This window comes from Aspergillus saccharolyticus (assembly GCF_003184585.1).
Source record: "Aspergillus saccharolyticus JOP 1030-1 unplaced genomic scaffold BP01scaffold_5, whole genome shotgun sequence".
Taxonomy (NCBI): Eukaryota; Fungi; Ascomycota; class Eurotiomycetes; order Eurotiales; family Aspergillaceae; genus Aspergillus; species Aspergillus saccharolyticus.
In genome coordinates this window covers 535,119-557,501 of record NW_020290615.1, presented here as the reverse complement: position 1 = coordinate 557,501, position 22,383 = coordinate 535,119, and the positions used below count along the sequence as shown (strand labels likewise).

At 53.1% G+C, this 22,383-nt stretch overlaps 9 protein-coding genes across 9 annotated transcripts; 4 read left to right on the top strand and 5 right to left on the bottom strand.

Moving 5' to 3' along the window:
- Nucleotides 1-131: 131 nt before the first annotated feature.
- On the bottom strand, nt 132-2,024 carry BP01DRAFT_389439 (MFS transporter; the record flags this gene model as incomplete). Its single annotated transcript, XM_025577922.1, has 2 exons — nt 132-494; nt 594-2,024. 2 exons carry the CDS (start codon nt 2,022-2,024, stop codon nt 132-134), a joined length of 1,794 nt encoding a protein of 597 aa, XP_025434131.1.
- An 811-nt stretch (nt 2,025-2,835) lies between these two features.
- Nucleotides 2,836-5,067, bottom strand: BP01DRAFT_353991 (signal recognition particle receptor subunit alpha). Its single transcript, XM_025574322.1, has 3 exons — nt 4,782-5,067; nt 4,435-4,720; nt 2,836-4,384 (listed from the first exon to the last, which is right to left on the bottom strand). The coding sequence occupies exons 1-3, from the start codon at nt 5,001-5,003 to the stop codon at nt 2,946-2,948; spliced, it is 1,947 nt and encodes a 648-aa protein (XP_025434130.1). The 5' UTR covers nt 5,004-5,067; the 3' UTR covers nt 2,836-2,945.
- A 95-nt stretch (nt 5,068-5,162) lies between these two features.
- Nucleotides 5,163-6,767, top strand: BP01DRAFT_353990 (protein transporter YIF1). Its single transcript, XM_025574321.1, has 3 exons — nt 5,163-5,594; nt 5,656-6,219; nt 6,283-6,767. The coding sequence occupies exons 1-3, from the start codon at nt 5,307-5,309 to the stop codon at nt 6,493-6,495; spliced, it is 1,065 nt and encodes a 354-aa protein (XP_025434129.1). The 5' UTR covers nt 5,163-5,306; the 3' UTR covers nt 6,496-6,767.
- Nucleotides 6,768-7,683: 916 nt separating this feature from the next.
- BP01DRAFT_176879 (60S ribosomal protein eL14) lies at nt 7,684-9,042 on the top strand. The gene is made up of 4 exons (XM_025570834.1): nt 7,684-7,706; nt 7,854-7,981; nt 8,127-8,390; nt 8,547-9,042. The coding sequence occupies exons 2-4, from the start codon at nt 7,856-7,858 to the stop codon at nt 8,604-8,606; spliced, it is 450 nt and encodes a 149-aa protein (XP_025434128.1). The 5' UTR covers nt 7,684-7,706; nt 7,854-7,855; the 3' UTR covers nt 8,607-9,042.
- Nucleotides 9,043-9,436: 394 nt separating this feature from the next.
- BP01DRAFT_371742 (ATP synthase D chain, mitochondrial) lies at nt 9,437-11,430 on the top strand (the record flags this gene model as incomplete). The annotated part of the gene is made up of 6 exons (XM_025576684.1): nt 9,437-9,667; nt 9,805-9,863; nt 9,926-10,220; nt 10,781-11,176; nt 11,236-11,322; nt 11,401-11,430. The coding sequence occupies 6 exons, from the start codon at nt 9,437-9,439 to the stop codon at nt 11,428-11,430; spliced, it is 1,098 nt and encodes a 365-aa protein (XP_025434127.1).
- Nucleotides 11,431-12,053: 623 nt separating this feature from the next.
- On the top strand, nt 12,054-13,369 carry BP01DRAFT_389433 (uncharacterized protein; the record flags this gene model as incomplete). Its single annotated transcript, XM_025577921.1, has 1 exon — nt 12,054-13,369. Exon 1 carries the CDS (start codon nt 12,227-12,229, stop codon nt 13,367-13,369), a length of 1,143 nt encoding a protein of 380 aa, XP_025434126.1. The 5' UTR covers nt 12,054-12,226.
- A 427-nt stretch (nt 13,370-13,796) lies between these two features.
- Nucleotides 13,797-14,054, bottom strand: BP01DRAFT_380059 (uncharacterized protein; the record flags this gene model as incomplete). The annotated part of the gene is made up of 2 exons (XM_025577202.1): nt 13,797-13,976; nt 14,034-14,054. 2 exons carry the CDS (start codon nt 14,052-14,054, stop codon nt 13,797-13,799), a joined length of 201 nt encoding a protein of 66 aa, XP_025434125.1.
- A 1,399-nt stretch (nt 14,055-15,453) lies between these two features.
- Nucleotides 15,454-17,602, bottom strand: BP01DRAFT_353984 (aldehyde dehydrogenase family protein). Its single transcript, XM_025574320.1, has 3 exons — nt 17,295-17,602; nt 17,046-17,227; nt 15,454-16,984 (listed from the first exon to the last, which is right to left on the bottom strand). Exons 1-3 carry the CDS (start codon nt 17,553-17,555, stop codon nt 15,541-15,543), a joined length of 1,887 nt encoding a protein of 628 aa, XP_025434124.1. The 5' UTR covers nt 17,556-17,602; the 3' UTR covers nt 15,454-15,540.
- Nucleotides 17,603-17,991: 389 nt separating this feature from the next.
- Nucleotides 17,992-22,326, bottom strand: BP01DRAFT_413874 (amidophosphoribosyltransferase; the record flags this gene model as incomplete). The annotated part of the gene is made up of 7 exons (XM_025579022.1): nt 22,078-22,326; nt 21,753-21,855; nt 21,230-21,682; nt 20,492-21,179; nt 19,963-20,431; nt 19,831-19,834; nt 17,992-19,346 (listed from the first exon to the last, which is right to left on the bottom strand). Exons 2-7 carry the CDS (start codon nt 21,835-21,837, stop codon nt 17,992-17,994), a joined length of 3,054 nt encoding a protein of 1,017 aa, XP_025434123.1. The 5' UTR covers nt 21,838-21,855; nt 22,078-22,326.
- Nucleotides 22,327-22,383: the final 57 nt, after the last annotated feature.

Here is a 22,383-nt window from a genome sequence, read left to right as displayed (position 1 = left end):
ATATGTATGTATGGCTTTTCGTTTTCTGTTCTGTTCTTTTCTTAGTTCTGGTGCTATTCTCATGCGTGCAATTTCGTCACAAAAACAAAGAGAGATGAAATCTATCTATCCAGGACATCTATGACTCTAACCTAACGAGCAGGACGAGCTTCCTCGTCCTGGCTGCCGGGCTTGTATGGACCGCGTCCATCGTTGTCATCGGCGTCATCAACTTCATCTTCATCGTTCACATCCTCGTCCTCGTCCTCGTCACTCTCCCAGTCCTCCGCTTCGAGAGAACGGGCTCGGATGCCGAAACTAAGGACGAAGCCGACGAAGGAGACAGCCGAGAAGACGCCAAAGGGCATGACTTCGCCTTTGCTGGGTAGTCGCGAGGCGAGACTGAACAGACTGCCGGAGATGAGGGGGCCGACCGCGCGGCCGGCGGCGGAGAGGGTTTGAGCGAGGCCGTTCAAAGACCCGAGGACTGTGTGGTCAGGAGCCGAGTTGGTGATCTGATTTTATACTCGGTTAGAAACGCGTTCAGGGTTGCGTTGAAGAATCAGAGAGGGGGCAGAAGAATGGTGAGGTGAGCAGGAGACAGAGATACATACTAGTAGAAGTGCACTGGTTAATCCTCCCACAGAGGCCACAGTCTTGACCAGCAAGACAAAACACAATTCGGTGGCCATGAGAGCAGTCTTGCCGGTGACCCCGCCCTTATCCGTATCGTTGCCCTTGTACCCGATGAACGGCATAAGGAGGAACGAGACCACGAATCCCAGCAGTCCCGCACGGTACGACCAACGATTGCCCATCTTGTCACGCAGCTTGCCGAAGATGCAAATCTGGAAGATGATCGTGACGAGGCCAGTGAAGCCCTGGGCAAGACCGATCTCTGATGGAGTAAGAGCTCGACCTATGGGAGGTGTGGCTTGCGAGAAAATAGGGAAAAGCGAGTTGAACGAGACATTGCACAAGGCAAAGACGAGATACGTCAGGAGGAGCAGGATTGTGTCCCGGTTCCAGATCTGGCTTTGCAGCAACGACTCCTGGTGCGGGCGGGGTGATTCGGAGACCTCGGAAGCCGAGTCCAACTCGCTATCGTGATCCTGGCTGTCGGTTGAATGCGTTCGGAGATGGCGATACGAGGCACGGTGCGGCGGTTTCATCCAACCGGCGCGTTTGGCGGAGCTGGTCCATTCCCAAAGCCAGGCAAACAAAGCCCGAACGCGCCGGCCAAAATGGGGGAGGACATCCGCTTCCTCCAGGCTCTCATCAAGGAAGAAGATCGAGGCGACGAAGTCTACCACGAGGATTGCTGCGGCGATGAGATTGGGAGCGGCGTACGGGTATGGGTTGGGCTGGCTCTTGTCGAAAGGATTCTTGGGGAAGACCAGCAGCCCGCCAAGAATGGGGCCGGTGACGCCTCCGATGCCGTACAGGACGGGAAGATAGGCGAACGCCTTGGATTGGTTGCTTCGGTCGGTGATCTCACCGAGACATGTCGAAACGAGACCCTGATTGCCGTTGACCGCACCCATTAACGCCTGTACCGCGATAGCCTGATATAAATTCTTGCAAAACCCAAACGCGCAGAAGCATACTGCCGTAAGAATGGTGCCCAGGAGGATGATCGGTTTCCGACCCACACGATCCGACAACCAGCCCCAAAAGTAGTTGGTCACGAGCTGCGCAATCGCAAACGCCGTGGCGAGCGCTCCAACATACATGCCAACAGTATTCGGTCGAGCTTCGGGGAATGACGACACCATCTCGGGTAGGTAGGGACTGATCGAGTTGAAGGCTGTCTGTTCGCAGAGGGAGATGAAGGCTAGTATAGCCATCTGCCGCTTCGGAAGAGGTGACCCAGATCCGCGCTCAGAGCCATTGTCATTTTGTTGATTATGGGAGTCTCCGCCAGACGACCCAGACTGTCCAGAATTCGGTCTTCCACGAGATTTCGGCGGTGGTGTGTCGAAGGTTTGGTAATGCAGTGTGGAAGAGTGTCGCCGGTTGAACGGGCCCTGCTCGTCTGTCCTCATCTTTGCGGAAGATGATCTTGTAAAAGACTGTAGAAATATGATAGTAATCGCAGATCGTGTGGCTGACCTGAGTAATTCTCCCTGCGTTTTCAGCAGAGATGATGGAGCTCAAGAGTCACACGTCGTTCGCAATGCGGGGGGCGTTGGAGCCCCCAGGATATGATGGCTGAAAGCGATTGAGCGGGGGTCGACACAGGCGAAAAAGTGAGCACTGAGTCACGAGCAGTACGTATTTCAGGAGCAGAGGTAAGTGAGCGAGAAGAAAGGCAAAGATGATGATAAGCGCAGTCAGCAAAAACAGTGGTCGAAGATGTCTTGCGCGCGGAGTAACTCCACACCAGCAGCACAAGATCATCGGCGAAACCCTGCAGATGATGTAAGCCCTCGGCAGGCTTGCAGCTGAGTCATCCGCTACATCTGACGCCCACGCTGACCACGTGCAGAGTTACAACAAACAATTGCTTAGTATGATTGGGTCGATGCTTCGGTAGCACATCTGACCAGTACGATCAGATTCTGCATCGGAAGTCTTTCCAATTTGTCGTCTGTGTCGACTCAGCGATTGAACTGAAATGCTGAAAGACCTGCAAACACTGGCAGGAGGTTATGTCAGTCTAGTATACTGATATATATATCGATTACATACAGACAGCCTTACCCGTTTGGGCTACTAGTACGGTTCAACGACCATATTTTGTTGCGCAATTTGACATTGGACCCATGACTTGTTGACTTCAAGCTGTATTCACCGTGTCTAGCTTGAGTCAAATGTACAGCAGTTACTACTGAGATCTACTCTGGGAAAGAGCTTGCCAAATCATGAGTTGCATTGCATTGAGTCTAAATTTAGCTGCAGTCGTTCAACCAGCACCTATAGCATTATCATCCGACGTTCACCAAGATCGAAATGAGTAGAACAAATCACTTCATCAAGAGATTGACAGCCCAAGGGACACTCAACCCTCTCAAGTCACCATAGTGCTGACCAACACCCAGGAACACAATGGGGATACCCGTTGCATGCACCATGCTAACAAGGGTGCCCACCATGTCACCGACAGTGTCACATTTACTGATGATGAAGCCATCAAGGTTTCTTCCCGTGCCAAATGCCTGGTTAAAATTGCGGGCCTGCATCACGCTGTCTGTCCCAACGAGTGCTTCACCGACCATGAAAATCTTATCAGGCTTAGCAAACTTGGCGAACTTCTCCAGAGATGACATTAGACGCTGATCGTTGTGGCGACGGCCTGCAGTATCGATCAATACAACATCGAACTTGTTGGCTGCACCATATTCCACGGCGTCCTTGGCGACATTTGCCGCATCCTTGCCGTAACCTTTTTCATAGAGTTCCACTTCACCAGCGTTTTCACGCTGGCTGAGCTCCTTGAGATTGCGGGCATGAACACGGAGCTGTTCTACAGCCCCGGAACGGAAAGTGTCACAGGCCGCAATCAGAACCCTATAGTTGTTCTGCAACAAGAAATAACATATTTTCCCGAGATTAGTCGATTTTCCAACACCGTTCACCCCAACGATGGAAATGACGTATGGGCGGGGAGCCGCTTGCTTGGTCGTGGGAGATGTAACAGTGTCAATCTCACGAAGAAGATCAAGAGAGGAAGTTGGTGTCAGGATCTTCCGTAGAGAGGATTCCATGGCCAAACGCAGGGCTGCATCCACGCTCTGGAAGTTACCCGTCTTCTTCCCGACCAGCTCCCGCTTCACACCGTCGCAAAGCCGAACCGCCGCTTCCCGCGCAACATTCTTCTTCAGGAGATGATCTTCCATAGTCTTCAAAGGCTTTTCTAGATCGGCTTCCGTCAACACCTTTCCACCAACAATGTTCCGTAGGAGGCCCCCTATGGCATTGAAGCCCGAGCCAACAAGACCGGAAGAGGCAGCACTCTTGGATTTCTCGTTCTGTGCAGACTCGAGGATCGAGTGAACCTCGTCTCCAAGATCCTTGAGCACGAACTGGCCTTTACCTGTTCTTCGGCCCCAAGACTCTTCGGAGACGGCCTCCACCGCCGGCACCTGTGTCCCTTCAAGGTCCGCTGGCGCCGAGTAGTCCAGGATCTGGCCATCATCCTCGTCGGCGAAACCATCCGCATCCCAACGACGCATCTTCTTACCGCTCTTCGGTGTCTTTTCCTTCCGACTTCTTTCGTCACCGGATGAGGCATTAGCGCTGGAATTGGCGGCTTTGCGTCCGCGGCGCGACATACGGCCTCCAGGGCCTAGTTTAGCGGTAAGGAGGTGGCCGGCAACAGGCGTTGTCGACCTCGATGTATCTGGTGTGTGGGGTGGCGTGCCCTCATCTGAGGTAACCACGCCGAGCGCAGCTTGTCGCTGCGCTATACAACTGTCAGTGACTCTACCATTAGAGATGAGCAGTAGCACCTACCCTCGAGAAGACCAGGGACGGACGGTGGTGGTGGGCCCCCATTGTCAGACGAAACAAGCGGATCTTTCTTAGCGACCGCATTCGCCACCGAACTCTCCGATGCGACAGGTCCCGAGCTGCCCTCGAGCTCGCGCACTTGTTGGTCAAAGTATTTGTCGAAAGGGTACTCCAATATCCTCGCGCGGGAGCTTCTCAGTTGATCCTTGTAGAGATCGATATACAGGGTAGCGATGTTGTCGAGGAGCTTGTCGATCCACCCCAGTTGTAAGAGAGACTGGTAGACGGCCTGACTCACAGCATGTTGATTAGAGGCGAGAAACAGAAAACAAAGTGCATGTAGCACTTACCACAAAAATGAGGTTGAATTCTTTGACTCTCTTCCATTTTAGGGTGTACTTTTCCTTTCTGAAAGCTGGCGAGGTATTGTTGGGGCCTTCATGCAGTTGGGCTTTCTCTTCGATGAAAACATCATTGATAAGACTGTTGACCACGTGGGCGCCCACGGGGGCGTAAGACTTGGACCAGAGGACTACACCAGAGGTGTCAAATATTTCGAAGGCTTCCAACATTTTCGAAGTGAAAATTGGGGATATTCTTGGAGGTGATGTAATGGTCGAGTTAGAAGTTGATGATGAAGAGGTCCGCGCGGGTGGGGAATGTGTGGGCGTGGGCGGCAAGCTGAACTATCGGGGAGCGGAAGGCACGGCGGACCTTCAGCCACGTATAAACACCTCCATCTCTCCAACACCCATTGTGCAAAACTCACTAAGTAGCACTTTGCCGCTTCGGCGCCCCCCCGCGACCCCGAAATTATCGACGAAGCCTACCCCTGGCCAACCTACCCACGTTTATTGAAAGCTCCTCAAGAAAACATGTATCGCCAGTCTTTCGCTCCGCCTCCGGCGCAGTCGCCTCCGCTTCATCACCCAGTGCCTCAGCATGTCTCTACAGTTCCCATGATGCGCTCGCCGCCGCCCCCGACAACTCAGCAGTCTCAATCCGCGGGCTATGGCAACCCATACCAACCCGCACCTGCGCCAGGTGGCAGCGGGACCTATGGCCCTGGATTCGGCCAGTTCATCAATGATCCCACGGCGCAGATGAGTTTTCAGGTCGGAAAGACCGCGATGATGGCTGGCCAGGAGTATATGGAGCAGAACGTAAGTAGCGCTGGGTTCCTGGCTCTCATCGAGGAGATACATTGCTAATCACACTCTGCAGTTGAATCGCTATGTCTCTATTCCTGCCCTCAAGCATTACTTTAATGTCTCGAACTCCTACGTCCTGAACAAGCTTTCTCTGGTCCTCTTCCCATGGCGACACAAACCCTGGTCCCGTCAGCAGGCACGCCTCACGACGGCTGCAGCTGGCCCCAACGGCCAAATCTCCCAACAGCAGTACTCCTCCATGTTCCTACCCCCGCGGGATGATCTCAACTCCCCAGACATGTATATCCCCGTGATGGCACTCGTTACCTACATCCTACTCTCGGCCATGTTGGCAGGATTCCGAGGGAACTTCCATCCGGAGCTTCTAGGGTCGATCACCACGACAGCTATCGCGGTTATCTTGTTTGAGATTATGTGCTTGAAGCTGGCGATGTACATCCTCAGCATCAACAACGAGTCTCAGCTCCTCGATCTTGTTGCCTACTCCGGATATAAGTTCGTCGGCATCATCCTCACGCTTCTGACATCGGAGATCCTCACTCCGGGTAGAGGCACCGGTGGCTGGGTTGGCTGGGTGGTCTTTGTCTACACTTTCCTTGCAAACGCTTTCTTCCTCGTAAGTCACTTGAGCGATTCTCTTATTGCCTGACCGCCTAGCTAATTTCTCGGCGCAACGCAGCTCCGCTCCCTCAAATACGTTCTCCTCCCGGATTCTACTAGCGACACCTCGATGCGGTCTGGTTCTATGCACACCGTTGCTCGCTCGCAGCGTAACCGTCGCACTCAGTTCCTGTTCGTTTATGCGTACATTATCCAGTTCATCTTCATGTGGGTGTTGAGTCGCGAGGGCCCGACTGCGATTGCTGCGGGGGTGGGTGCGGGCTCGTCGTGATAGCTCTTGTCCGTACTCAATCAGCTTCAAGTAATGATATAGAAGGACCTCACGAAAAGAAAGCTTGGGTGTTGTGCAGGAGTCTCAAGCATATTCCCATGCAAAGCTTTACCACATGTTATGATCGCATATATTCTGATGTTCGAAGCGCATGACTTATTTCCTCCCTTGAATCATTTTCCTAAATGGGCAGGTATGCTGGACCTGCAAAGCATAGGCAAGAGTACTCCGTATATCAGACGCGATTATACTAGACTAAAAAAAAATTACGGGGTAGGATTTGAAATAAAAAGTGTATGCATTGTTTAGAGACTTAAAGCTAGAAATGCGAGACCTATTTTGCGAATTGTTAGAAACAAGTCAAAGCAAAGATGATGATGATCCAAGATTTGGATTGGAAGGTGTTCCTCAGAGATCTTGGTGATGAGGGAAATATCATTGCCAGAAGGCATCAATTACTATCTAGGCGTGATATCATGTTTGTAATCACCGGAACTGGGGAGGGCAAGGAAAACATGGGAAGTTGGAACATACCATTATGTGGTGAGAAAGAGGCGATGTTAGGATGTACTCTTAAAATCTGCTGCTAGAGTCTTCAAAAGTCAGCAGTGGAACACAGATGTGATATGAGCGTGAGCAACAAAGTGACAGAGAAAAGATATCAGAATATGTAAGAATTAAATATCAACCTGCAATGCTGTATAGAAAACCCCGGCGAGGGCTTCACAGACACTGCGTCAATCGCAAATTACCGCATCATGTAAACATTGCGCAAGAGAAAAGAAAAATGGAGTATGCGTACCAGTTTAAGATAGGATGCGCGCACACTGCCGGGTTAGTGTAGCGATCACAAGACTCGAGAGATTAAATGATCGTCATGTTCAGAACCACATTTGTCCTGGAGCTCTAGAGTCTGGAACACTTGCAGAGGAAGAGTACAGCGCAATGAGACAAAACGATGATGAACATGCAGCTTAAAAGGCGCGGTGTTCGGAACGGAAAATATCCGGCGCCCGATGGAGCGCGCTAAGCCGCGGAAGCAGCCCTAGGCCGCACGCAAACCCCGTGCCGCGACCTGCTACTGGCTGCTAAGCGAGACTCTTGTGGGCGAAGGGCCGCAACCACCGAAATTCGCTATCCAGTCAGCCCGGTTGAGTTGAGACGAGCGACTTGTGCGTTTAGGACGACCTTCGACAACCCCGACATTTCGACAACAAATCACCACCACCGTCCCACCCGGAGTCTGTCGACCGTGAGTTTCTTGTCGCCCCTGCCCCCAAATTATCGACCACCCTGTCACACTCACGCAACATCAACTAAATTCGTTCCTTTTTTGTCCAAAATACAGGAAGCCTTCGCCATGGCCGATATCGATGTCAAGATTGCTCAATGGAAGCTGGTTGAGGTTGGCCGCGTTGTGCTGATCCGCAGCGGTCCCTACACCGGCAAGCTCGCTGCCATCGTCGAGATTGTCGACCACAGACGTGTACGTTCATCATGAGATATTCGCGCGGAAAATCGAGGGGATCCCGGGGACTCGAGATTTTGAGGATTCGAAAGAGGCGGGACTATGGGATTTCTGCTTGGGTACGGGAACATGAGAATTGACATGCGAGTTGCAACACGATTAGGTTCTGGTTGATGGTCCCTCCACCGAGGAGAAGAAGATCGTCCCCCGCCACGTCCTCCCTCTCTCCCACGCCACCCTCACCCACTTCGTCATCCCCAAGCTGCCCCGTGCCGCCGGTACTGGCCCCGTCAAGAAGCTCTGGGAGAAGAACGAGATCGATGGCAAGTGGGCTCAGAGCGGTTTCGCCCAGAAGACCGAGCGCGCCGAGCGCAGGAAGAACCTGACCGACTTCGAGCGCTTCAAGGTCCTCAGACTCCGCAAGCAGGTACGTGCGACATGGAATGAATATGTGGTTTTGCGCAACACGAGGAGCGAGCGCGAAGGATGGGCTTGTGTGGAACTTTCCGCTCAGTGATTGAATACTCGGATGTTATGGGATGTGCGCAGGAACAATGCAGGCTGACATATTCGTCCTCTACAGGCTCGCTACGAGGTCCAGAAGGCTCACGCCAAGCTCAGAGCGGCTGCTCCCAAGGCATAGATGGTTATTGGGGCTCGGTGCAAAGTGTGACAGGGTGCCTTAGGACGGGGTTTATTTGCTGATGGTTTAATTTATATTCAGCAAAAAATACGCTGTATGCATTATTTGACAGCATAAAAATGATTCAAGAACCTTTGATATCCTGACATGGCTTGTTCTCGTACGTCATGGAAAAATGGAAGCTGGTCCAACGCCTGGAACGCCTTTCACTGAGTATATGACATATGATACAACTGGGTCTTCGACTTGACATCAGCGGGTCAACTCCTGAGAAGGAAATGGGCAATGAAAGCACGACTTAGACTTCAAAAAAAGAGCAAAAAGAAATCTTCATTGTAAAATTTAAACCAATTTAAGAAAAAGTTTAGATTTGTGAAATCAAGTCACTCACAAGATATAAGATATAGTTAGAAAGCGTGAACTGAAGAGCTTTGGTTGTATGTACTATGTAGACTGTTCTGTAGAGGAGCCGCTGCGTGTGTGTCCGGGGGGAGGGTCCCCAATAAGCTCGCTAACGATTTTCGGCGGGATGACATTCACACAGCTTCAAGTCTTTCCAACTCCAACCAAGGCAAAAAAATCCCCTCCATCCACCACAGCCCCCTGTTCTGTGTCCAGGTACGTTCAAATGGGAATTGTGACCGTTCAGATGCATTCTCCGCTCGATTTTGGCGATTCTCTGCAATTTTGTGGGAGATCCAGGGTCTCTTAGGCCCAATTCGAGCCTCGTCCCAAACCACCACCTCTGCAAGTCCCACCACCGTACGAATTGCTGACCTTTCAACCACCTTTCCAGCCCACTTTAGGCTTTACTCCAATTTACACACAAAATGGCCGATCCCCGTGTTGAAGAGCTTCCCGACGAGGAGGTCCCCAAGACCCAGGTTGAGGATGCCGGCAGCGACTCTGAGTCTGAGGCTGGCGATGAGCCCACCATCCCCGGTGGTGCTGCCGTCACCATCCACTCTCGCAACGAGAAGAAGGCTCGCAAGGCTATTGGCAAGCTCGGCCTGAAGCACGTCCCTGGCATCACCCGTGTCACTCTCCGCAGACCCAAGAACGTATGCATTGCGAACGAATCCTTTACCCCGCTATCCGTGATCGCTCAACAAAAGTCCTACTGTGAATCATCTCGGATGCTTGCATGGCGATTGGATGGATATCTTGAAGAGCAATGGCTAATACACCTCGAAAACAGATCCTCTTCGTCATCAACCAGCCCGATGTCTACCGCTCCCCCACCAGCAACACCTGGATGTACGTGGTCTTTATGAGTTTACACTAACATTGGACGACCAAGCTTACGCATTACCCCACAGCATCTTCGGTGAGGCCAAGATCGAGGACCTGAACTCCCAGGCCCAGGCTTCCGCTGCTCAGCAGCTCGCCGAGGCCGCTGCCAACGAGCACGCCGGTCACGACCACGACCACGACCACGACCACGCCAAGGGCAAGGCCCCCGAGGCTGAGGCCAAGAAGGAGGAGGAGGAGGATGACGGCGAGGAGGTTGACGAGTCTGGCCTTGAGGCGAAGGACATCGAACTGGTTATGGCCCAGGCTAATGTGTCTCGCAAGAAGGCCGTCAAGGCTCTTCGGGAGAACGACAACGACATTGTCAACTCCATCATGGCCCTCAGCATATAAGCTTTGTCAACTTAATCGCACGCGTCAGTGGGTGAGCTGTGTTGACCTGCTGACAGGCTGGATTGTGGGTGCAAGGTCCGAATGAAATCCTCTATGGCGGATGATTTGGCTAGTCCCATTGTGTAAATCAATTAGCCGAAAAGCAAAATTGAATGATCCAGAAGATGATAAATATGTGTTCTTGTAGCTGGTAAAGAAGTATATTATGCTTTTCTACTCAATGCATCAGATTGTGGATGGGACACAGTGGTCATGGCTACTGCATACTCTTGGCCTTTGCTGCATCCTGCGTTGTGCTGTGGCCGTTCGGAAAACGGGAAGTAAAGTCACGTGATTTCTATCCCCATTCCAAATCTTGCCGAGTCAACCCTCAACCTCCCGGACTCTCCAGCTTTGCACGTTTGACCTCCCCCTCCCTCCCACTCTCCCCATAACATAATTCAAAATGGCCGCCGTATGTTTTCATTATCTCTGCCGATTTTTTGGTTTGGTCTTGCGGCGATCTAGCCCACTAACTGCCTGAAATACAGCGTAGCGCCGCTCTCAAGATCGACTGGACCAAGTTGACCAGCTCGCTCGGTCTCCGCGGTCAGACCGCTGCCTCCCTCCAGGCCTTCAAGAAGCGTAACGACGACGCGCGCCGCAAGGTTCAGCTGCTGTCCGAGCAGCCCCAGACTGTCGACTTCGCCCACTACCGCAAGGTGCTCAAGAACCAGGCCATCGTCGACCAGCTCGAGAGCCACTTCAAGAGCTTCAAGCCTGCCACCTACGATGTCAACCGCCAGCTGAAGGCCATTGATGCCTTTGAGGCTCAGGCCGTCCAGAGCGCCGAGGAGACCAAGGGCAAGGTCGAGGTTGAACTCCGCAACCTCCAGAAGACCCTCGAGAACATCGAGACCGCCCGTCCCTTCGAGGACCTCACTGTCGTACGTAGCGTTGCATCTGCTCTACTTCCGACCCCCTCTAACCCAGTTCTCTACTCTAGGACGAGGTTGCTGCTGCCCAGCCCGAGATCGACGAGAAGACCGCCTCCCTTGTCCAGAAGGGTCGCTGGATGCCGGCCGGCTACAAGGTTTGTCATCCCTTGATACGGTGTGATGTCAAGAGTACGGGTGTCGAGGAATTGGCTAACCACTTTTGCGACATGCAGGAGCGCTTCGGCGAGATGTCCGTTGTCTAAACTGGCTGAAACCCTTGTATGCCCATTTCCATCCACTTTTGTCCGTCAACTCGAGATATAGTCACGCCAACAAAGAAGTGATCCATTCTATTCTCTGTCAAGCTTGGTGGTCAGCTAGGATCCCCTGTCTTCTGTCTGGTCGTGATCTTGGTTGTTGGGCGCTGTATAGAAAGAACTTGTTCATTTTATGTTTCTCATCCTTCCGAGTCGTAGGCTGTCGGGGTCTGACTCAGCATAAGACCTGCATTTGCATGCTGTATGAGGTATAAAGTAGCATGTTTTCTTGAGTGTAAGCGGACAAGCCAGTCGGTACAGTACAGTACCTGGAGGGAGCCAGTTTATTGCAGATGCATCACACAGTCCTGGATTCAACTGCCTATACACAATCGTTCCACGGTTTAATATACCCGAGGAATCCCCGATCGCCTGAACCTTGACCAAGGTGGAATTGTTATCCTGAAGTATATCAAAACAAAAATACCGCAGGCTACAGCAGGGAAGAAATCACAGATCTCGTCCTGTCGCAGTGAGCTTTAGTGTCGCACTACCGAGGCGGACCAAGTTAAATCAAGTTGTCAACTCCACAGCTTTAATATGCCACATGATCCATCATATTTATGTGTCCTACACTGCTTTGCTTTTGTGAGTATACGCTTGATGAAATATGTATAAACTGGCCATACCGATTTGAACACTACTACTTATCTGTCCGTATACCTACACTGAGAGACACCACCCACACCTGCTGCCGAGTAGTATACAGTGACGTCTATCGCTCTATCGATAGCAGAGCACAATGAACTCAATACCTCCCTCCAACCAGGCAACAGTCGTATCACGCCTTGAATCTCTTCCGGTCGAGATCATCCAGACGATCTTCCTACACAGCCTGGAGATCAACCTCCCGCGCGCCTCTCCCCGGCTTGGAGAAGCGCTCTCCTCAGCCACGATATACATCTGGCTCATCCGGCTGGCCTTCAGCAGCACCAACGCGGGGGTCGACAGGGACTTTTTCACGAAAGAGTTCCTCCCCTACCCACTGGACTTGAAATTGGGTCTCTCGCCCGTCCAGCGTCGCGACCTGCAGACGACTCTGCTCGCGTGCCGATGGTGTACGCTCCCGCTGATGCGACGATGCCAGCGCGAGTACCTATTGCACACGCTGCGCCAGAAATGCCGGCCGGGAGTGGATTTTGTGTACTACAGACCGGAGGACGAAGCCACCCTGCACTCGCTCTTGAATGAGGAGGACAGCAGCAGCAGCAGCCTACTCTCGAGCATCACCACTGGCCAGACCATCGCCACCAACCCAGGAAAAGGCGACCTCATCCTCCTCGCCCACCCCGCAACCTCCACCACCACTAAAACACACCCCCACAAACTCGCCCTCTACCCCCAAAACGGCGCCCTCCAAATCCGCTCCCCCAACGACATCTACACCTCCACCCACCCCTTCTCCCCCACCTCCTCCGCGCACCCCACCACCTACCGCCTCCCCAGCTGCGTCACCCCGAGCGGAACCGGGCCCCTCCACGCGCGCATCCCCGACAAACTCCTCCACCCGCCGTTCACCCCATCGAAACTCGAATTTCTGCAGTTGTTGTGCAGCGCAGACGCCTACATCGACGAGACCCCGGCGCACGACCGCTCGCGGCGCGCGCTGCGGCAGACGATTCGGGACCGGGAGTTTGGGGCGTTCTGTACCCTGTTGCAGATGCAGGTACGGGTGCCGTGGTATGGGTTTCCCGTGCCGTGGCCGGTCTCGGGCAACCATCTGTGCGCGGCGGTGAAGTATGCAGACCCGACGGGGGTGGGGGAGGATGGGTTCGTGAGGGTGTTGGTTAGGGAGAGGTGGGGGGATTTGTGGGGGGAGGAGGAGAAGGGAAAGGCCAGGGAGTTACTTCTTCAGATGGGGTTTGTGGGGGAGGAGGAGGGTTGATGTGTGTTCGTGTGTGGGGGGGGGTGTGTGTGTGTGTGTGTGTGTGTGTGTGTGTGTGTGTGTGTGTGTGGTTGATGGACTTATCATTACAAGGTACGGATACATACATTCTACTTTGTCTACTTAGTTCCGACGGTGTGTATATAGGTTCCAAGAACAAGTGAATAAGAAGAGTCATATTTAAATTCGTCAACAGAATCAATCCGAGGATATCAAACAACGCGCAGTCAAAACAGGCAGACAGAAAACTCCCAGCGCAAACCATAAGTCGTAAGTCGTAGATGAGGTATAGGGGTGACCACCCATCAGTCGATAGACGAGACAGTCAGCCCATCAGTCGAAATGTCGATAGTGAAATAGAAGTATCCACCAAACGGTATCTTGCAAGCAGATCAAATCAAAATCAAATCACATCAAACTCCGACTTTTAAACCCTCGACCTCCGGCCCCGCGTCCGGCGACGGTTCCCACAGTACCCGCAGGTCAAGCACGAGATGATCACATCGAAGAGGGTGACGATGCCGTCGATGATCGCCTTGCAGACGGAGCCGATGGTGTTGACGATGCCCATGAGACAGGCGCCGATGGCGTGGAAGACGCTTGTGATCTGTGTGTTTCATTAGTATCTCTATCAGAGAGGAACCTGGGGTGGGATGGGACGTACACAAGAGACGACAGCACCCATTTTGAGATGTGGTTATGTATGTATGTATGTGTGTGTTGGTTGTTAATGGATCGGTTGTGGGTTTGGGAAGTTGTAGTTGCAGTTGTAGGGTATCAGATGGTATCAAATGGTAATAGAGGAAGGCTTATTTAGCAGTCTTAGTCCCCTGGGATGAATAACTCGAAGAAGCAGTAGTGTGGACAGTGGTATCAGTAAAAGGACGCATTGTATGCTATTCGAAGACTGGGGAGGTGAGGAGATATAGAGAGTATAAATATCTCGAACAAGAGGTTTTTAGTCTTTGGGTATGTCTTCTCGTGGCCTCTGGAATGATGTATGATGTCTGAGTGTGTGTGTGTGTGAATGTTGTGTGTTGCAAAGAATAGAAGAAAATGCCCCAAGATCAGCAGAGACAGACAAAATGCAACACGGGACAGATGCCGTCATAACGACATATGGTTCCTCTTTTTCATGCCTTGGTTGATTGCGCCGTATGCGGAAATGGGAAAGGGTTGTGCGGATCGCTGACGAGAGTACCAGTTACTGTACTGTATCTACCCTCCTAAGTATGTCTACAAAGTATACAGTACGAAGCAGTGAATTGAGGGTCGCGCCACTGATAAGGCTGGCAGGTTCGAGAACCCACATCATGCATCCTGTACAACTCCATAGTTTTACTTTTCTTACTACTTACTGAGAGTTAACTAAGCTACTAACTTACTCAGACAAAATGACGTCATCTGCCAGTCCACACGCAATCGAAGCACGGATCGCATTCTAATTCAGTCTGCCTGTCCCCCTACAAAAATGCTAGGTACTTCATCCCTTCAAGCCAATGACATACGCCGGAGTACACCGTGACTACATCATGGATACCTGACTTTTGGGTACGAAGGGAGCACACAGGGACATCTCCACTCCCTGTCTGGGGTAGAAAAGTCAACCTCAGTGGTGGGTACACCGTAAAGTGAGTATGACAATAGTACGGCGTACACACCCACGAGAGTATACCCGCTTCAAATTGCAGGGTCTAATTCAGGGTCTGTCTGGGCCTGTCAGGGGTACAGTACATACAGCACCCAGGAAATTAATTTATTTCCCTTTCGCATTAGTACCCCGTAGGATTTTGTTCGCGGTAAGTGTGGTCCGAGATGATGATGTTGGTGGTGGTTGGAGGCGGGCGGAAATGCCGATCTGCGCACACCAAATAATTCCAATGATGTCAACGCATCCAATCGAGGCCTGCCACTCAGCCTTATTCTCAAGACTTGTCGCTTGGCTGATGTCCCTGCAGAGGTTCGGAGGATGATCCTGCAGTTCGTTGGGAAGGGAGGTGATGGATGGTGGATAGTGCTGTTGTAGACAGCTATGTCACTCTTCTTGGCCGAAGCAAGGACCAAAGTCAATATACAAATGAGTTCTCTGTTCTTTGATTAATGTACTCAGTATGATACCCTATAATACAGTCCCTACTCCTCAATTATACACATACCACCAGTAGTTACAACTACATATTCCCCAACAAGCGCAGAATCCCCCTCACCCTGCCCGCTAACGTAAGCTGATACCCCGTCTCCACCACCCCCTTACACACCTCCCACGCTCCCGTGCCATTCTCCCGCACGCCCTCGCCCTTGTTAATCGGATAGTCCACCCGTGGCGGGATTCTTGTCGCCATCACCTTCGGGAACCGATCCACGCACACCGCCTTGATGTTGCTCACGCCGCGGAGGCCCTCCTCGCCCGCGAACCGTCCATATCCTGACCCCTTGACGCCACCAAATGGCAACTGCACCGCGTAGAAGGTCCCAAAGTCGTTGACCGAGACCATGCCCGACCGGATCGCCTTGATGCACCGGGCAATGTCCTGCTGGTTGTAGCCGAAGACGCTGGCCCCAAGCCCGTACTCGGTCGAGTTGGCGATCTCGATAGCATGGGGCACGGAGGTGGCACGCATGAGTACAAAAACCGGCGCAAAGAGCTCCTCCTGCGCGATGCGCATCTCCGGTGTGACGTCTGCGAGCAAAGTGGGCGCGAAATAGTGGCCGAGCGGGTGAGCGGGATGGGGGAATCGTTTCCCCCCGCAAATCAGGCGCGCGCCCTGCTGAACGGCATCGTTGATCAGGGATTCCAAGCGGTCGAACGAAGCTGGGGAGATCAGAGCGCCCACGTCAGGTGCGCCCTGTTTGGACAGCAGGACGGAGCCCAGGTGAAGCTTGGCGATGCGCGCGGAGACGATGTCCAGAAGTCGGTCGTAGGCGCCAGGGAGGGCGATAACACGTTCGATGCCGATGCAGTTCTGGCCTGCAGACTGGAAGACACCCCGCATGAGAATCGAGGCGATGGCGGGCAGTTCTTGGACAGTGCGCGCGTCGTCCAGGATCAGTGAGGGGTCCTTCCCGCCCAGCTCGACAGTGACGGGAGTCAGGGCTTTGGCGGCGGAGGCACAGACCTTGTGTGCTACGGGGCGGGAGCCAATGAAGGTGAGCTGGGAGATGCCTGGGTGCGAGGTGAGGTAGTCGCCGACATGAGGTAGGCAGACGACGCTTTGAACCAGGTCGCGGGGGTGCCCGCAGCTGGCCAGAGCGCCGCGAATGACCTCCAGGAAGTAGGTCGTGCACCAGGCCGTCTGCTCGGAGGGCTTGACCACGATACCGTTTCCTGCGAAAAGGGCGCTGATCACGGGCGAGATGAAGTTGTGGAAGGGGTAGTTCCAGGACACACAAGCCGAGACCACCCCCAGCGGCTCGTAGATCACCGTGTTCTTCTTGTACATCATCAGGAAGTTTGTTGGGCGCGACTCCGGCGTCAGGGCTTTTTCACCGTGGTCAAGGGTCCATTTGAGCTTCTCCGTGGTGACCAGGATTTCTCCGAAGGCGGCGTCCACTTTGGTCTTTCCAGAATCCAGGCAGCAGGCGGTCACGAGGTCGTCTTGGTGGTCGAGGACGTATCTATTTCGAGCAACATCCGTTAGTGACTGACCCTAATAGAGACATTGGGTCAGGGCCGTACTTCAGCAGAGTCCGCAGAACCTTCCTCCTCTCAGCAAAGGTGGTCTTGGCCCATTCTTCCTGCGCTTTTGCCGCAACCTTGATAGCCTGGTCGACATCTTCCGGGGTGGCAGGCTTGATTCCGGAGCCGAGGACTCTTCCATCCGCCGGACAGTAGCTCATAATCAGCTTGTCGTTCCATTGCTACGCGACGAATTGTGAATCAGTTCTCAAGGTTCTCGCTTTAGGGAGCACAGCACCATCAACTTACCCCTCGAACCTGCCCCTCGATCACCTTCCTCTCGTTTCCCTCAAGCTGATCCCACGTCTTCCCCTCCCAATTGGCCCTAACCTCCGCCGGAATGGGAACATTGAATGTGACAGCAGCCTCCCTCTGGCTCAGGACGTAGACGTAACCCAGATACACCGCCCCGAGCGAAAGCAAGGCAACCCCCAGCAGTGGACCTTGAGACTGGAGGTGGGGGATAACGGGCTGGAAAGCCGGCGGGATAAGTTGGGCCAGCGAGTCCATGTTTGGCGTGAAGATTGGGAGGATTAAATTGCCAGGCGCTGTCGGGGACAAGTCCAGGAGGGGGAGAAGGAGCGGGAGGAAAGAAAGAGTGGTTCGATTGTTTATCGCAACCTCCGATACGCGGTGCACGGACCACATCCGGTGGGTTCAACTGCTCTTTACGGGTTCAAGCAATGGGGATTAATCATGGTGGTATATCACTGTAAACTAAGCAGTTCAGTGCGATACAAGATGTTTGGTAGTAAAGGGGGGGACAGAAGAACGAATGAGCAAGATGCATTGTTCTGCGTATTAGTAGCAAGAGAAGGAGACAGTCGACTCTAGCAACCAGCAAAGTCAAGCGACCCCTGATGTATAAATCTATACCATGGCATCATACTACTCCGTATACTTGCTAAACACCAAAATCTCAACGACGTTATCGCCTACCAGCCCTTTATAAACCCCCTTTTCTCTTCCCCGTCCTCTTCACCAGATGATCGATCACACACCCCTCTTCCCACCGCGCCGAAGACTGCCCCGTGATCGCCCTGCACCTTGGACAAGACTTCCCATGCCGAATGAGCAATGTATGCAAGGAATACTTCAAATGATCCGGGATGCGGACCTCGAGATGGCCAAACGCCGTGACCTCCGTCACTTTAGTCGGCGGCACCCAGCCCAGCCACTTGCAGATGCGAAAAATATGTGTATCGACCGCGAAGCACGGCCGCTGCAGACAGAACAACAGCACGCAGCCGGCGGTCTTGGGCCCAATGCCAGGATACTTGACCAGCTCCGTCATGGCCTGCTCCGTGCTCAGCGCATGCAGATGATTCAGATTCAGGAAGTTCTGGTCTGCGCACGCAATCTCGTACTGCTTGTGGCCTTCCGATTCTCCCAATCCATCCGAGCCACTTCCCCCCGCCTCCCCTTCCGCCGCCGCCCCCTTTGATTTGGTGTTAACCAACAAATCCCTCCTCTCCATATTCTCCTTGTAAACCATATCCAAAATCATCTTAATCTTCTTACTCTTCACATCGGCCAGCCCGCCGCGCTTGATCGCCTCAAACACCTCCTGCACCGGCGCCCGCCGCACCGCATCCCAATCCACACTGCCCTTCCCAATCCCCTCCCGCAGGATCCCAAACCGCCGCACCAGGCCGTCGAACGCCATGGCCGAGTTGCGGCCCGTCGTGGCCCCGCTCAGCAAGGTCCGGATCAGTGCGTCCAGCACGGACGGCACCTCGCCGCAGCCCGTGACCGTCAGCGAGGGCTCCGGGATCGTGGTCGGCGCGGTGATCTGGCCGTGGATGGTGGAGAGGAGGCGGTTGACTTCCTCACATTCTTCGGGGGTGGGGTGCGGCCAGTCGGGGAAAGGCGTTTGGCCGGGGGTAAGGCCGTAGTGATTTGCTTTGGATTTGGATATGCTGGGGGGTTTGGTTGGGGTGGGTGGTGATGATGGTGGGGTCGTGGTGGCTTTGGTGACAGTGGTTTGGAGGTCCTGGGCGAGGGCGTCTGGTTTGATGGGCGAGGATAAGGGCGTTTCGGACTTGATGCGCGGGGGGCTGGTTGAAGATATAGCAGGGAGTGGTGCGCCGAGGTTGTGTGGGAGGTCGTCGAGGTTGTCGTTGATCTTCGGGGTGGTGGTAGTGGTGTTCCTCTTACGCCGTTTGGCGGCAGGCTCCGGGGGAATACTACTAATAGTATCCTCAGTCTTCGCGGGGAGGGAGGTGTTGCGTTGCGAATGGCGGACACTCGTTACTGAAGATGAGATAGCATTGCTGGACTGCGCTTGAGATGCAGCTAATGCTGCCTGGCGAGCAGATGAACGAGTTATGCGCACCATTATTGGAAGAAAGTGGATGAAGTGCAGTCAGTGCTCCTCCGAACAAGTGATATGAAGTCTAAGTGGAAGGAAGAAGTCTTTCGGAGAAAATCAGCGAGCGTACAGTCTTCCGACACGGAAGAAGATGCATTAGGCAAAATCTATCGATATGTACAAAATCAGATCATCAATGGAATGGACCATCGTCATCAGATGAGTCAAATAATTGTAGTTGAGTTGAGGTAATGGGGGAACAAATCCCCGGGTCACATGATGTGGCGGACCCTCCTTCCGTTCAGCCCCTTTAACAGTACGTCATCTCAGAAGAACGTGTCTTTTGGTGCATGATCGGGAAATGTAAAGGTACATATGTGACAACAATGGCAAAGGGTGTTCCAACTCCTCTCCTTCTTGTCATGCACCCAATGTAAACCAAGCAGATAGCCTCCTCCCAGTTCTTGCATTCACCCATCTACAATAACTCCAAGACTCCATTCAACTCAAATATGCCATCGACTGGTATCAAGTCAAGCCATAACCTCGTAGTAATCAATGATGGTCGCCCATGTTGTGAATGCTAATGTCCATGCGGTCCTTGACCTTGGGGTGCTCCTCCTGGGAGCGCTTGGAGGCAGTCATGATGCCCACCTTGGGCACCTCGGACTCGCCAGGGTTTGCCGCAGGAACGATGTTGCCGTTGGCATCCACCTTGACACCATTTGCGGCCATCTTGAAGTCACTTTCCGTGGCAAAGCCGTGCGTGACTGCCTCCTTGGCGCGGTCCAGGGCCTTGATCTTGCGGCCCTCGCCGCGGATCTCCTCCAGGTGGTCAAAGTAGCCATCGGAAACGGGAGTAACGTAGTTACCGCAGAACACACCGACCTCGAAATCATGAGGCTCGGCAAGACCATTCTCCTTGGCGATCTCGGCACAGGCGCCCTTCAAATCATCCAGGGTCTGGTAGATCACGTTATCGGCGCCAATGTGCTTGGCAATGGCTTCAGCGTCACGACCATGCGCAACCAGCTCAGTAGGGGACGCCAGGTCGATACCGTAGATATGAGCGTGACTGCCATAGTTCATTAGCAGATGTGTGGATGCAAAGCTCTGATTTTCAGAAAATACTTACGTGATCTCGGGCGCGCAGCTGGCAAAGTAGACCTTCTTGGCACCAGCTTCCCGGGCCATGGTGACGATCTCTCGACTCGTCGTACCACGCACAATACTGTCATCAACCAGAAGGACATTTCGGTCCTTGAATTCGGCTTGCATGGCGTTGAGTTTGCGGCGGACGCCCTTCTGTCTCGTCTTCTGTTCAGGCATGATGAAAGTACGGAAAACGTAACGGTTCTTGACGAAGCCCTGGCAGTACGGCTTATCGAGATACCGCGCGACAGCAGCAGCGGAGGTGGTGGATGTCTCGGGGATAGGAATGACAACATCGATGTCCTTGACCACTTCAGGTCCGAGAGTGTCGAGGATTCTGGCGGCAAGACGGTCACCCATGCGCTGGCGACTCCGGTACACGCTGATTCCATCAATGACAGAGTCGGGACGAGCGAAGTAGACGTATTCGAAGATGTCGGGAGCATATGCCTTCTTGGGGGCCACCTGGCGGAAGACAGGCTCGGCGCCCTTCTGGATGATGACCGCCTCACCGGGCTGAATGTCACGGATGTTGGTGAATCCAAGCTGGTGCAGAGCAACCGACTCAGAAGCCATCATGTAGTCCATGCCATCACAGTCTGCGGAGGGCCTGGAACCCAGAACAAGGGGACGGATACCGTAGGTGTCACGGAAACCAAGGATACCAAAGCCTAAAGACATTAGTCATGGTTCGGAATGCGTTCTGGGAGACGTGACGTACCGGCGAGCAAAGCTGTGCATGCGAAGCCACCCTGGCATCTCTCGTACATGCGACTCAGACTGGCAAAGACATCCTCGGCGTTGACGCGGGCCTTCTTGGTCTCGCTCAACTCATCGGCCCAGATGTTCAGCATTAATTCACTGTCACTGTCGGTGTTGATGTGACGGTGGGCCTCGATGTCCAGATATTTTTTCAGCTCGGGAGCATTGATGAGGTTGCCGTTGTGAGCCATGCAGATTCCATACGGACTGTTGACATAGAAGGGCTGAGCCTCCGCATTGGCGCTGCTCCCAGCGGTGGGATATCTCAAGTGTCCAATTCCCATGGAGCCGGGAAGGTCTGCCACCCTGGCGCCGTCATTGAAGACCTTGGCGGCCATACCGTTCGACTTGAGCTGATAGATACGGCCCCCGGTAGCGCACGTGGCAATACCCGCTGCATCTTGACCTCTGTCTGCATACGAAGATGTATTAGCGGCGAGAACGAGTTGGTGTCGCTGGGGTTGATAAGCGGAGTGACTCACGCTGAAGCAGGTAGAGTGCCTCATGGAGGTCGACGGCAGCGGAAGCCGACGGGTTCGCCTGAATCAGAGCGATGATACCACACATGTTGACGGTTGAAGGATTCTGGGTAATAGAATCAAGTCAGCTGTCAATTCTCCCAAATGAAATCCTGTTTAGACGGGTAAAGATTATGCAGCTTGAATCAGATCGGAAATTATCCGCAATGATGCTTAGGAAGTCTAACATCTATAAAAAAAAACCGAAATTCATCATAAAGCAGGGAAGAGGATGGCAGAACGCGGATATATCCACTCTGGGAATAGTTGAATCAGATCATGTACTCACATCTGCAACTAAGATTCAGGATAGTCCTGGATAACACACACAGTGTGGTGGTAGGGTGGGAGAGACCGGAACTTGGCGAGTTGCAAAAAGTGGGATGAATTCGGAAATGTCTACGAAGACATTCCAAGAATCATGTAAGAAAGGAGAGTGAAGGGAGAGAGAGAGGTGGCAAGATTGCCCAAAAATCACGTCCACGGAGGAAACAGTGAGCTGGATAACATGGTTAAAGAAGTTTTAGGAGGGAAAGAGGAGAGGAGGGGAAGAAAAATGGGGATCCCATCTTAATAGATTTGATTTTTTTTTTTT

Bases quoted from the DNA above. Each gene is read 5' to 3' on its own strand.
- BP01DRAFT_353984 (XM_025574320.1), bottom strand. From the start codon at position 17,555: ATGGACTCGCTGGCCCAACTTATCCCGCCGGCTTTCCAGCCCGTTATC. The intron at 17,228-17,294 runs GTAAGTTGATGG...TTCGTCGCGTAG, and splicing joins TCGAGGGGCAGGTTCGAGGG to CAATGGAACGACAAGCTGAT. The intron at 16,985-17,045 runs GTACGGCCCTGA...TGCTCGAAATAG, and splicing joins GTTCTGCGGACTCTGCTGAA to ATACGTCCTCGACCACCAAG.
- BP01DRAFT_353990 (XM_025574321.1), top strand. From the start codon at position 5,307: ATGTATCGCCAGTCTTTCGCTCCGCCTCCGGCGCAGTCGCCTCCGCTT. The intron at 5,595-5,655 runs GTAAGTAGCGCT...CACACTCTGCAG, and splicing joins AGGAGTATATGGAGCAGAAC to TTGAATCGCTATGTCTCTAT. The intron at 6,220-6,282 runs GTAAGTCACTTG...GGCGCAACGCAG, and splicing joins TTGCAAACGCTTTCTTCCTC to CTCCGCTCCCTCAAATACGT.
- BP01DRAFT_176879 (XM_025570834.1), top strand. From the start codon at position 7,856: ATGGCCGATATCGATGTCAAGATTGCTCAATGGAAGCTGGTTGAGGTT. The intron at 7,982-8,126 runs GTACGTTCATCA...CAACACGATTAG, and splicing joins AGATTGTCGACCACAGACGT to GTTCTGGTTGATGGTCCCTC. The intron at 8,391-8,546 runs GTACGTGCGACA...CGTCCTCTACAG, and splicing joins TCCTCAGACTCCGCAAGCAG to GCTCGCTACGAGGTCCAGAA.
- BP01DRAFT_353991 (XM_025574322.1), bottom strand. From the start codon at position 5,003: ATGTTGGAAGCCTTCGAAATATTTGACACCTCTGGTGTAGTCCTCTGG. The intron at 4,721-4,781 runs GTAAGTGCTACA...GCTGTGAGTCAG, and splicing joins AATTCAACCTCATTTTTGTG to GCCGTCTACCAGTCTCTCTT. The intron at 4,385-4,434 runs GTAGGTGCTACT...ACAGTTGTATAG, and splicing joins CGTCCCTGGTCTTCTCGAGG to CGCAGCGACAAGCTGCGCTC.